Raw genomic sequence first — 14,175 nt, forward strand, 5'->3', positions numbered from 1 at the left:
AGTAATCATTCATGACTTATTTACATGAAAACAAAATTACATATCCTTTATATCCAATCCATACACCAACGACCAAAAACACCTACAAACACTTTCATTCTTCAATTTTCTTCATCTAATTGAACTCTCTCAAGTTCTATCTTCAAGTTCTAAGTGTTCTTCATAAATTCCAAAAGTTCTAGTTTCATAAAATCAAGAATACTTTCAAGTTTGCTAGCTCACTTCCAATCTTGTAAGGTGATCATCCAACCTCAAGAAATCTTTGTTTCTTACAGTAGGTTATCATTCTAATACAAGGTAATAATCATATTCAAACTTTGGTTCAATTTCTATAACTATAACAATCTTATTTCAAGTGATGATCTTACTTGAACTTGTTTTCGTGTCATGATTTTGCTTCAAGAACTTTGAGCCATCCAAGGATCCATTGAAGCTAGATCCATTTTTCTCTTTTCCAGTAGGTTCATCCAAGGAACTTAAGGTAGTAATGATGTTCATAACATCATTCGATTCATACATATAAAGCTATCTTATTCGAAGGTTTAAACTTGTAATCACTAGAACATAGTTTAGTTAATTCTAAACTTGTTCGCAAACAAAAGTTAATCCTTCTAACTTGACTTTTAAAATCAACTAAACACATGTTCTATATCTATATGATATGCTAACTTAATGATTTAAAACCTGGAAACACGAAAAACACCGTAAAACCGGATTTACGCCGTCGTAGTAACACCGCGGGCTGTTTTGGGTTAGTTAATTAAAAACTATGATAAACTTTGATTTAAAAGTTGTTATTCTGAGAAAATGATTTTTATTATGAACATGAAACTATATCCAAAAATTATGGTTAAACTCAAAGTGGAAGTATGTTTTCTAAAATGGTCATCTAGACGTCGTTCTTTCGACTGAAATGACTACCTTTACAAAAACGACTTGTAACTTATTTTTCCGACTAGAAACCTATACTTTTTTTGTTTAGATTCATAAAATAGAGTTCAATATGAAACCATAGCAATTTGATTCACTCAAAACGGATTTAAAATGAAGAAGTTATGGGTAAAACAAGATTGGATAATTTTTCTCATTTTAGCTACGTGAAAATTGGTAACAAATCTATTCCAACCATAACTTAATCAACTTGTATTATATATTATGTAATCTTGAGATACCATAGACACGTATACAATGTTTCGACCTATCATGTCGACACATCTATATATATTTCGGAACAACCATAGACACTCTATATGTGAATGTTGGAGTTAGCTATACAGGGTTGAGGTTGATTCCAAAATATATATAGTTTGAGTTGTGATCAATACTGAGATACGTATACACTGGGTCGTGGATTGATTCAAGATAATATTTATCGATTTATTTCTGTACATCTAACTGTGGACAACTAGTTGTAGGTTACTAACGAGGACAGCTGACTTAATAAACTTAAAACATCAAAATATATTAAAAGTGTTGTAAATATATTTTGAACATACTTTGATATATATGTATATATTGTTATAGGTTCGTGAATCAACCAGTGGCCAAGTCTTACTTCCCGACGAAGTAAAAATCTGTGAAAGTGAGTTATAGTCCCACTTTTAAAATCTAATATTTTTGGGATGAGAATACATGCAGGTTTTATAAATGATTTACAAAATAGACACAAGTACGTGAAACTACATTCTATGGTTGAATTATCGAAATCGAATATGCCCCTTTTTATTAAGTCTGGTAATCTAAGAATTAGGGAACAGACACCCTAATTGACGCGAATCCTAAAGATAGATCTATTGGGCCTAACAAACCCCATCCAAAGTACCGGATGCTTTAGTACTTCGAAATTTATATCATATCCGAAGGGTGTCCCGGAATGATGGGGATATTCTTATATATGCATCTTGTTATTGTCGGTTACCAGGTGTTCACCATATGAATGATTTTTATCTCTATGTATGGGATGTGTATTGAAATATGAAATCTTGTGGTCTATTATTATGATTTGATATATATAGGCTAAACCTATAACTCACCAACATTTTTGTTGACGTTTTAAGCATGTTTATTCTCAGGTGATTATTAAGAGCTTCCGCTGTCGCATACTTAAATAAGGACGAGATTTGGAGTCCATGCTTGTATGATATTGTGTAAAAACTGCATTCAAGAAACTTATTTTGTTGTAACATATTTGTATTGTAAACCATTATGTAATGGTCGTGTGTAGACATGATATTTTAGATTATCATTATTTGATAATCTACGTAAAGCTTTTTAAACCTTTATTGATGAAATAAAGGTTATGGTTTGTTTTAAAATGAATGCAGTCTTTGAAAAACGTCTCATATAGAGGTCAAAACCTCGCAACGAAATCAATTAATATGGAACGTTTTTAATCAATAAGAACGGGACATTTCAGTTCCAATACGCCCCAAGGTTTCATAAAGTTCAATATTGTGGATATATCCTTTTCTCGATTTCCCAAAATGAATTACACCCTTCCAAGGTGCGGTTTCTCAATATTACACTGTTACACACAGGGATTTTGTGAGGTTTTCATCTAAGTTTGGTATAACTCTTCTGGCGACAATGGGTTGCCTCGAGCCCTTCTCGGACTTGAATGATCTCAATTGTTGTTTCCTGATGTAGTTCAGATTTCGGTGTTTGTTTGCCACATGCGTTGGTCCAACGAATAGGGGTATGACATTTGCGGTCATATAGGGTTTCGGAAGTGCGGCGTTAGTACAAGAACGGTAACTATCGTAGTATGAGGGATCAACTAAAAGCGATAATGCGAGTTTGAAACATGTCCTTCCAGGATGTAAATCGTTCGTTTGCTCGGTTCGTCGGTTTGTGAGAGATACGTGGTACTCATGTCTAAGCGGGTTCCCAAGGTTTCTTGCAAAACTAGAAGCGATACGAGTATCTTGATCCGAGGTAATTGGCATTGGCAATGGTACACCATATTAGAAAAAGAATTCCTTAAGATATGTTTGAACAAGTTAGTTAGGGCTCAAAAATGTTCGTTAGGACTATTCACCCTCGTGGCGAATACTAATGTAATATGAAGAGTTTCTCTATCCATTGAGAAATGTTACAAAAGTTTCCTTATACGGAAGTGCGAGCGATAAAGATAGGAGCGAAATGAGAACTTTGAATAGGATGAGCTTACATCTCGAGGTTGCCATAACGTGCCTCTAGTTGTCAAAAGTTGAAGTCTGAAAGAGAAACGAGATAGTACACGTAGTTGTATGGTTCGGGGTTGAATAATAGTTGGCCGATTATCAGAAACACAAGGGCGTTAAGTCAAAGAAGAGTGAAGTATCGTTGGATTGTGTTATCTTAAATTCCAGTAATATCAGACAGTGACGGTGAAATAACAGAGGTATGTAGTGTGGTACGTGATGACGAGAAGTTTGATCGGATCCACAATTTAGTATTCGAATTCTTCGTGTAAAATAACGAATTTTAGTTATGTTGATTTTTTTTTTTTTTTTTTTTTTTTTTTGAGACGAGAGAGTATGCCTTTCGGCGTTCAAGTAGAAATATTTCCATGTTTGAGTTCCATCTAGTGCTATACGAATTTAGCTAGGAAGGTTGGTGTGAAGAATCACGTTCAAGGCTCAGACATGAAGAGGTTTAAAGTTTTCCTTAGTGAGTTAACGAGTTTAAAAGTCGTGTAACACGAGAAAAGTCAGAAATGAATCTTCGGTAAAAATAGACGAGATCTAAGATTTTACGAATACAAGTCTGAGTTGGGAGAGTTTCCTGATTACATGTGGCTTGATTTCGAGATTGATTGTAATGCCTTGACCTTTAACATCATGGTCTAGAAAATTGGACTTCGTTCAACAGAAATTCTCACTCGGAGAATTTGGTATAAAGTTGCTCTTTTCTCAAAAGTTCGAGCTTAAGATGGTGATGTTGTTCGTTTTCCTTCTTTACTTGAATAAGTTAAGATGTCATCTATAAATACAGATTAGTCTATATGAATTTGCATACGCGGTTCAAGAGGTTTATGGATACGGGCGAGCCCTAAATAAATCAAACGGTACTAAGAGAGATTTACAACTAACGTGGCGAGTTCGGAAAGTGGCTTAGGAGACATCGTCTCCCTTAACCCCCAATTGGTGATAACCGGAACGGAGGTCGATTTGGAATATACAGGATTCGTGCAAAAAAATCATGAGGTCATGGATGCGAGGGAGAGGGTATCGGTTTCCAACCGAAAATTTCTTAGTTCACAATAATCTATACATAAATGTAGGGCAACAATTTCTCCTTAATGAATAGGTTTTGAGTTCCTTAGTTCTATTGGTGTCGAGTTAAATTTCTTAACGTATATCCTCCGATAATATTTATAGGCACACAATATTTTTCCGTTGGTCGCTTAAATTGCCTAAGTAGTGTCTAGGGAAAAAGTGGAGTGCAAAGAGCACGAGTCAAAGACTTGGTTATAAAACGTCTAACGGTAATGAAATCGAATAAGTATGAAGTATACGGTTTGTTGTGAAGAAATGTACCCGTTACTAGTCCATCGTCGTTCCGGGCATCCTAGGTGTCGATGTTGAAGGTTCAACGGCGTGCGTTGGGGTTGATTTTCTTATTTGGGCACACATTCCTAAAATGACCCAGTTGGCCACATTCGAAGCAAGCACCCGTTTTGTGTGCGTTGGGCATCTTTCGAGCGACGGGTCCTTGGCGCCGGTGGTGAAACCTGCCACATCCTTCAAAGTGATGCTTGTGGCATTCGTTACAAAAAGGTAGTTTTCCGGTATAGCCTTTCTTGTCGTTGGAGGCGAAAGGCTTCTTGGCGGGGTTGTTGTCATTGTTGTGGTTGCTTGATTGAGAGGCTTCCCATGTTCTTTTGTTGTTACTCGGGTGGTTCTCGACCATTGGTGCCGGTGCTTCCATTTCATTCACCGTTTCTAAGGCTTGGCGGGCCATTGTTAAAGCCTCTTGTAGGTTAGTGGGTTGAGATGTCATTACCTTGTGTTGAATGCTCTTAGGGAGGCCATCCATGTAAAGTTCGACTCTTAGGGATTCAGGAGTCATGAGATTTGGACACATCGAGACTAGTTCGGTAAACCGTTGATTATAAGCTTCGAGGTCATTTCCGACTGTTTTTAAATTCCTTAGACCCTGTTCGAGCCTTCGAGTCTCGTCGCGCGGAAAGTATTCGGTGATCATTCTTTCTCTTAATTCGGTCCAAGAGAGTGTAAGGGCTTCATCGATACCCACTGATTGTACATACGTGTTCCACCATGAGAGAGCGATACCGGTAAGAGTGAGGGTGGAAAACTTGACCTTATCTTGGTCTCTACAACCGCTTGTGTTAAAAACGGTCTCCATTTGTTCAAACCATCGGGTGAGAGTAACCGGTCCTCCGGTTCCATCGAAAGTGGGAGGATTGTACTTCATGAAGTTCTTGTAGGAGCAACCCTCGATTGAATTACCGGCTCCATGATTGTTGTTGTTAGAAAAGTGATCGGCCACGGCCGTACCCACGGCGGTGGTTATCATTCGTTGAAGAGCTTGTTCCAGAGTTTCGAGAGGAGTATTGTGTTGACCTTGGTGAGCCATTGTTCCTTCATGAGACAAGAATATCGTTGGTTAGTATTTTCAACAATACTAACCGGAGTATGGAAATAGGATAGAGAGGAAATTTTTCCTTTACTCGCCTTAAATTCTTTACGTCATAATGTCGGAACGTCCATGTGAATCACCGTAATATAATCCCGGAAATTATATTACCCTGATTCTCATGTGCATTTAACATTACTTCATAAAGTCAAGGTGGCGCATCAACAAAATTTATCAACGTAAGATCAAGATCGAATACGAGTTAGATATGATAGAAGAGTTCGAGTATAAATGCACAATTAGTCAAATAATTCCTACTTCAGTCTATATGCCGGTTGTAGTCTAGATTCACCTATGTACCCTATGACTCGGGGTGGACACAAATGAACTCTAAATCCCTACAACCAAGGCTCTGATACCACTTGTAGCGACCCCGACAAATCGTCAAGTGACGGCGTCGGCTACGTGGGTCCCATTACCTGATTATAAGTCTTTAAGATAACGTTTGACCAAAATATGTCGCCTTCATTTCAAAATAAAGATTGTTTCAAAGTTTACAAGAATTGTTCAACCAAAAGTTAAGTTACAACGTTAAGTACGATTGAAATCTAGGCGACACGGTCTAAAGTAAAGTCAAAAGGCGCTCCATGAAATGCATGTATACTCGACATCGGATGCAAGTATCAAATAGTAAGCGGAAGCATGTTTCACATATGGTGCAAGACCTGAGAAAAACATAGAAATCTGTCAACGAAAACGTTGGTGAAATCATAGGTTTAAGTAAGTAAGTACAAGCGAACCACAAGATTTGCATCAATGAAATAATAGTAATACATTCCAAAAGTTTGTTTCACGAGCACCCAATTATCAAAGCTTAACATTCCTTCCATTGTATACCCCATCACTTAGTGCTAGAACAAACACTGATTCTCGAAAATATATTTCATCCGTAGACGGTAGCTAACCGTCAAAGATGAGGGTTGTCAACCCATATGGCCATATAACATAAGTTCTCGCTTACACCCGGCAAGTGTAACTAATGATAATCGAATTGAGGATTTTTGTTCTAAACTCGTATGTAGAATGTTTGTTTTCCCGTTCTTGTGTTCACTTAGTTCAAAAGAATCGTTTATGTTTTCTCATCCCAATATAAGTTCAAAAAGAGTAAAAGTGGGACTATGATCTCACCTTTGATTGCAAGAGTAAATAAGTACTTCAACAAGTAACGTGCGTAAAGAACAACGCTAGTCTCGACCTAAACAAATAGGTTGTATCAATAACGGTAGTCACGAAGGGTCAAAGTTGTTCAATTAGTCCTATGGTTCGACACGACTCGATTATGTAGCATGTGAAGCAAATTGTCAAGTTTCATGCAAGATACAAGTATAAAAGCATGTTAGGAAGATTGCATAATTAATTGATTAAGTTTGACAAAAAGTCAAACTTGGTCGGGTCAAAGTCAACGAAAAAGTCAACATGTTCGGGTCGGGTCTCGGACAAATTTTCTATGCTAGTTATTCATATATAAGCATGTTAGAACAAGTTGCATGCGAATTGGAAGTCTAAAACATGGCAAACATTTCACGTGAAACGGACATTGGAGACAGAAGCTGGGCACGGCTTATGCCGCGCCGCGGCCAGGCCTGTCGCGCCGCGACAATGGCCGTGGCCTGGTCCCAGGCCTGTTTCACTTGTTCAAGACTTGGTCAATTTTCAAACAAACGCAAAACTCAAACCGTAAACAACTAGAAGACGTATCTTATACCGTTGGAAAGCTCTTTTGACAAGGAACACAACTAAACATGTTTCACCAAACAAAAACATCATTTATAATAGCCGAAAACTCATCAAGTGATCATTAAACGTTCATTTTTAAGGTTTCAAGTTCTTCAAATGCAATTTGAGTTTCGGGAAACCAATTCACACATATAATATGCCGTTTTGAAGGTAATGAAACATACATTACAACTAAACACTAATAATTAACATTCCATGGCATTCAAGCATCCAAAAATTCATGTCAAGAACTATCAAACCCTAGTCAAACATCTCAAAATCAATAATCATGTTTTTGGAGTTTCCTTAATCAACCTATACATCAAAATGAAGCTAATGATACTAGTAACACTTTTAAAACATGCACTTTAACAATCTAACAACATTTGTTCATCCAAAATCAAGGATTTAGCAAGTAATTTCATATTGAACTAGTTACACCAAAAATAACGAATCGAGCATACAAATTACATACACGACATCACAATGAGCCATAGACACTAATTAACAACTTTATAACTCAAAAATCTCAAGAACACATAAAATTAGTGATTTTAGAAAGTTACCCAAAAGAGATGAAGTTGGTATCAAATTGAAGAGGATGAAGAGAGGATTCCAAATATGTATTTTGTTTTGATTTAAGCTTGCTAGATCATGAATGGATGATGAATCTTGATGATGAAGATTGAAAGAAAAGTTGAAAGTGTTAAAGGAAAATGGAAATGAAAATGGAAATGAATGAATGGATGAGAAAGGGTGTTGACTAGTTGACCTAGTCACACCTTTGATCACTTGGCAAAAATGGTCCCTCTAGTTCGGGTGCGGGTGCGTGAATTAACCAAACGAATTATTTTAAATTACACGAGAGTACGGGAGACGTTATCTTCCAACAACGAGAATATTTAAAATGTTACATAACAAAGGATACGAATCTAGATACGAAGGGTATTATTTAAAAAGAAAAAGACGGGCGTTAAAATAATTTAACGGAAAAATGCGGGATGTTACATATGGCCACACAATATAAGTTCTCGCTTACACCCTGCAAGTGTAACTAATGATAATCGAATTGAGGATTTTTGTTCTAACTCGCTGTGGAATGTTTGTTTTCCTTGTACTTGTGTTCAAAGTATAAAAGTAAGTAGTACAAAATGTAACAAAGTATATGTTTCTCAGCCCACAATTTAAAAGTATAAAAAGTTGTTGAAAAGGTGGGACTATGATCTCACCTCGAGTGCACGAGTATAAATGTACTTCACAAAGTAAACGTGTGCATGAAAGTTGCTTAGCCTTGGCCTAAACAAATAAGTTGTATCAATAACAGGTCAAAGATGTTCAATTAGTCCTATGGCTCGTTAAGACTCGATCATAATAGCATGTGAATCAAATTGTCATGTTTCATGCAAGGTACAAGTATAAAAACATGTTAGAACGATTGCACAAATATTTGGTTAAGTTTGATTAAAAGTCAACTTAGTCGGGTCAAAGTCAACGAAAAAGTCAACATGTTCGGGTCGGGTCCCGAACTATTTTTCTGAGGTTTTTAATCATATATGAGCATGTTAGAACAAGTTTCATGTGAATCGGAGGTCCGTAGTATGCCAAACATTTTTCGTATTTTGGACATGGAGGTCAGAACCTGACCACGGCTTATGTCGCACCGCGACATAAGCTGGCCGCACCGCGGCATTGGCCGTGCGCTGGTACCTGGTCAGTCTCAATTGTTCAAGTCCCAAATCAAAACTCTTTCAAGCATAAATTACAAACCACTAACTCTTAGAACTCGCACCTTATATCGTTGGAAAGGTAATTTGACAAAGAACACAACTAAATATATTTCACCAACCAAAAACATTATTTGTAACAATCGGCTTTCCAAAATAAATGATCGATTAATGCACACATTTAATACTCGAATTTGATAAGTGCACATTTATGATTCGGGCATTTAATGCATACATACAACACGCCGTTTTATAGGTAATCGAGCATACAATACAACTAACTACTTACCAACAATAATTCATGGCATTCAATGTATCATCTATTCATTTCAAGCTTATCAAACCCTAACCCAAATTCACCAAAAATCACTAATCAAGTTTATGGAGTTTTCTCAAGAAACCTACATATCAAATTGAAGCTAGTGATACTAGGAACACAATTAGAACATGAACTTTTAACATCTAACAACATATGATCATCTAAAATTCAAGAACAACACACCAAAATTCAAGTTCATGCTAGTTATACTAAAACAACGAGATCGAGCATACAAATTACATACACGACATCACAATGAGCCATAGACACTAACGAACACCATTTCAAGTCAAAAACACGAATTTAGAGAAATCTAGAGTTTTAGAAATGTTACCCAAACGAGATGAAGTTGGTACCAAAATGAAGAGGATGAAGAGAGGATCACGAATATGTAATTTATTTTGTTGTAAGCCTCCTAGGTCGAATTTAGATGATGATTGAATGAATTTGGTAATGGTGTGTGTGTTCTTGCTAGAGAGAAAGAGAGAGAGATGGAGATGATAATGAATGAGTGAAAGGGGTTTGACCCTTTGACCTAGTCAAGGGTTTGATCCCTTGTCAAGTTTAGTCCCTCAACTTTCGTTCGGGTGCGTGAATTACCTAAACGAGATAATTTAAAACGCGTATCAACGGGAGATGTTATAAACATATAACGGACTTTATATTAGTATAACGGAAAAGTAAATGGAAAAAGGCGGGATGTTACAGAGACGGTCGAGACGGGGTCGAGACGGAGGTCTAGACGGATGTTGACTAACGTTGACTTTTAAATAAAAATGTTATATATATTATATATTTATATATATATATATATATATATATATATATATATATATATATATATATATATATATATATATATATATATATATATATATATATATATATATATATATATATATATATTGTACATTACATTATTCCAAACATAAGCATTTCACACATGTTTAAATACTTCAATATTTCAAACATAAAAAAAGAAACCCTAAGTAATAGCACAACGTTTAATTTTTTTTTTTTTTTTAAAAAAAACTTGAAAAAAATCAGAAAAACCCGTTTTTTCCCGTCTCGGACCGTGTTTGACCGTCTTTTGACCGTTTTTTGGCCGATTTCCGTTTTTTCAAACGTTTTATGTATAAACGGGACGGGGCACTCCAAAATCCGTCTACACCCCCGTCTACACCCCCATTTTTTCCGTTTTTTACAACACTGCCACCAAGTGTGTAAGCAGCTCCGTGAAACAATTTTATTTTCACCATGCCAACACCCTCAACATCACATGTTGAACCATCACCTAAAGTCAGCACCCCCGCTTTCTTTAATATTAGCTTATCAACATAAGCTTTCTTGGAACACACATGCATCGTACAATCAGAATCTAAAATCCATTCATCTTGAGCAGAAGTAGAACCTTTGGAGACTGTGAGAACATCTCCTAAATTAACCGACTCATTAACTGCTACTGCAGCTGATGAACCCCCAGATTTATCTTCACCATTCTTCCAGAGTGGACATTCCTTCTTGTAATGACCCCACTCTTGACATTTAAAGCACTGGACACCCTTCACACCGTCTCTTGATCTGAACCTACTTTTATTACCAGATCTCTTTTCGGCAAACCTTCCCTTTCCATGACCAACCATAGCAAACTCATGCTCATAACGGCCATCAGATCTTTGTCTCTTATCCTGAGATAAAAGTGCCGGCACTACCTCCTCCATCTTTACAGTAGCCTTTCCGTAAAGAACAGTAGTAACCAAAGTATCATACGAACTGGGAAGAGAGGTAAGAAGAATAAGGGCCTTATCTTCTTCCTCAATATTAACCTCAACTTTTGCAAGTTGATCCACCAGACCATTAAACACGTTCATGTGTTCAATGATATTCCCGCCATCCTCCATCTTCAACCGATAAAGATCACGCTTCAAGTTTAGCTTTGTGGTCATATTCTTCCCGAGATATAACTTCTCGAGGGCCACCCACAACCCCGTCGCGGTTGTCTCGCCACTGACATTATTAATGATCTTATCACTGATGGAAAGGCGAATGGTACTGACACATCTTTCCTCGATGTCATTCCAATCATCGTCAGTCATCTTTTCTGGCTTTCCGTCCTTTTTACCCTTCAACGGCTTTGCCAAGCCCCGTTGAACCAGGACATCCTTCACCCTTGCTTGCCACAAGGTGAAATTCCCGGTTCCATCAAATGGCTCCACCTTAAACTGCATACCACTATTTCCCGCCATCTCAAACCAAAAAATATCCGATAAACCTGGATACGCTCTGATACCACTTGTTATGACAACTTGCGCAACGCACCCACACTAGCGGAAGTGAGGATATAATTGTTTGAGACAAACTTGCGAGAAATAAAAGAAAGCAAAATAAAATAACTGATAACACGACGATTTAACGTGGTTCGGCAAAACCCTGCCTACGTCCACCCCAAGAGTTCCCTTTATTCTTATAATATAAAAGAACCCGATACAAGAAAAAATACACTATAAGTTAACCCTAACCCAAGCCCCTTAGATTTTAAGATAAAATCTAAGTTTCTCGTACACTCTTTTACAATCCTTACAAGAATAAACTCTCGGCCTCACAAATAAACACACTCCGTTGATAAACCAATCAACTATGTTTTTCTTTTTCTTTGTGATACTCTAAAATGAAATCCATGCACCTCCTTTTATAGCTGAACTTGTATGTTAGAAAGAAGACTTCAAATTGGCTACTCTTTCCATTTATCATTTGTTTAAAACAGTTGTAAACGAGTTGTAAACAAGTTGTTAACAAGTTGTTAACAAGTTGTAAAATCTAGTGCATTCTTATTTGACCATGCACAAGACAAATTCAATTCGATTTCTTCATTATGCAAAAGACAATTTGTATTTGTCTACTAAATGTTTGTCATGATTTGGACTATTGTCCAACACATGTATTTCTTGTTTATGGCTTTTTCAAAATAAGAAAGCTAATATGTAAACAACTGGAAATCTAAGAGCATATAAGACACCATTAAAATTAAAGGATCAATAGTTGAAGAACTCTTGAAGTTCACTAGTATTGAATAATTACTCTTTTAAATTAACTATGTCAATATATAAAAATCAGTATGAATATGCATAATACTTGAGTACTCGAGAATACATGTCATCTATTGACCTCCATGTTTATAGTAATAAATAAGACTTTAAAGGAGATGCTCCCTTTGTGGAAATCAAAATTTCAAAAAATAACTCATACATGATATATGTAAGTACCAATATGGTATCCATAGTACATATTACACACCATTAATATCTAATTACAAGAAATCATATACTATATGTATTGCGTGTAGTGAAAACTATGAAGTAGTGTCTTGTTGATCATCATCTAGCTTGATCTTAGACATCAGTTATCGCCATTGTTCCGGGAACGAACCTTATGCTGTCCATCCAAATCGAAGGGTACTTTGTCTTGAGAACCAATTAGGTTAAGTTGTGGCATGAGCGGATTTGGTGGTACGTGTTGCAAACTTGAGCTTAACAAAAGTGAATGATTGTTTTCTCCTAAATTAGGGATGAAATAAGGAGGAAAAGGTAACGCTGTGTTTGCAGTTGGAGGGTACAAGAAAAACTGGGATGAAGATGGTAGAACCATTGAAGAATCAGTTTGAGATGAAATTTGTCCCTGGTTTCCAAATTGGGAAGTCGATATATTCGAAGAATTAGGTCCCCAATTATAGTATGAGTTGTATGAAAATGATCCTGGATAAGAATATTGTGGTTTAGGGAAAAAGTTTAAACCTATGTTTTCTTGTTCGCTTTCGATTAGAGCTTCCTTCCCTTTCTTTCTCGGATGATCACCATCGATGTGATCATGATCGTTTTCAAGTGTGATTCCTTGTTTGGTATACATTAACGTCGTTGCATTTGGAGTACTATTAAGGAAATGAGAGAACGAAATTTGAGGTGAATTTAGATCTTGAGGTAACAAAGGTGATGGTATGACCGGATGAAATTGATTGAAATCGCTAGATAGCATTTGAAGAGGTGGAAGTTTATCGATATCGTCTTTAGTTGAATCAATCAACCAATCTATGACCTTGCTAGGTTGGTTTAAGCCTAGCCTATCTTGAAGATCATACAATTGAATAGCAGTAGGAACCGAAAGCCTAATTCTTCGGTCTCTTAACCCTTTTACGGTATAAACTTTGCTATGTCTATCTTTCCCTCCGAAAGCCTTAGATACCCTTACGATTCGTGGGTTCTTAAAACCTGCCCATTGTCTTGAAGTTGATGTATACATTGGTAAAGTGGGCCCACTGTTATCACCTTCTTGCTTTGCTTGAAAGTCTTTAATTTCTGATGTATTGTTGAACATCTTAATTCTTGCATCATCTAGCTGCAAAAAAATTGTACAAAGCAGCTAAACACACAACTGTACTTCAATTCCCAGGTTTTTATAGACCTTGATCAAGTGAGGTAAACTAAATTTATATGATTAAAACTTTCTGATTGGCCGGGGTTAATTCGTATACATAGGTTTTGCTAATAAAACTTAGGAATCAAAATTAAACAATTTTTGCAGAATGGTTTTTCTTATGTTAAATATGCCAATTTGAATAAATGATAGTCAACTTATTAAGGGATCAAAAGTAGATAATTGACATATTTGCTGACTACTAATCCTTATAAATATGATTAAAAAAAAGGGTTTTGGTTTCAAGATCTAAAACATGCTAAAAGCTTATGATTACACACATACTGCAGTGATGAAAGTTGAGAAGAT

At 36.4% G+C, this 14,175-nt stretch overlaps 1 protein-coding gene across 1 annotated transcript; it reads right to left on the bottom strand.

Annotated features, from left to right (window-relative positions):
* Positions 1-12,609: 12,609 nt before the first annotated feature.
* LOC139892375 (uncharacterized) lies at positions 12,610-13,873 on the bottom strand. Its single transcript, XM_071875441.1, has one exon. It carries the CDS (start codon positions 13,765-13,767, stop codon positions 12,796-12,798), a length of 972 nt encoding a protein of 323 aa, XP_071731542.1. The 5' UTR covers positions 13,768-13,873; the 3' UTR covers positions 12,610-12,795.
* Positions 13,874-14,175: the final 302 nt, after the last annotated feature.

The sequence above is a fragment of the Rutidosis leptorrhynchoides genome, chromosome 2 (genome assembly GCF_046630445.1).
Source record: "Rutidosis leptorrhynchoides isolate AG116_Rl617_1_P2 chromosome 2, CSIRO_AGI_Rlap_v1, whole genome shotgun sequence".
Lineage (NCBI taxonomy): Eukaryota > Viridiplantae > Streptophyta > Magnoliopsida > Asterales > Asteraceae > Rutidosis > Rutidosis leptorrhynchoides.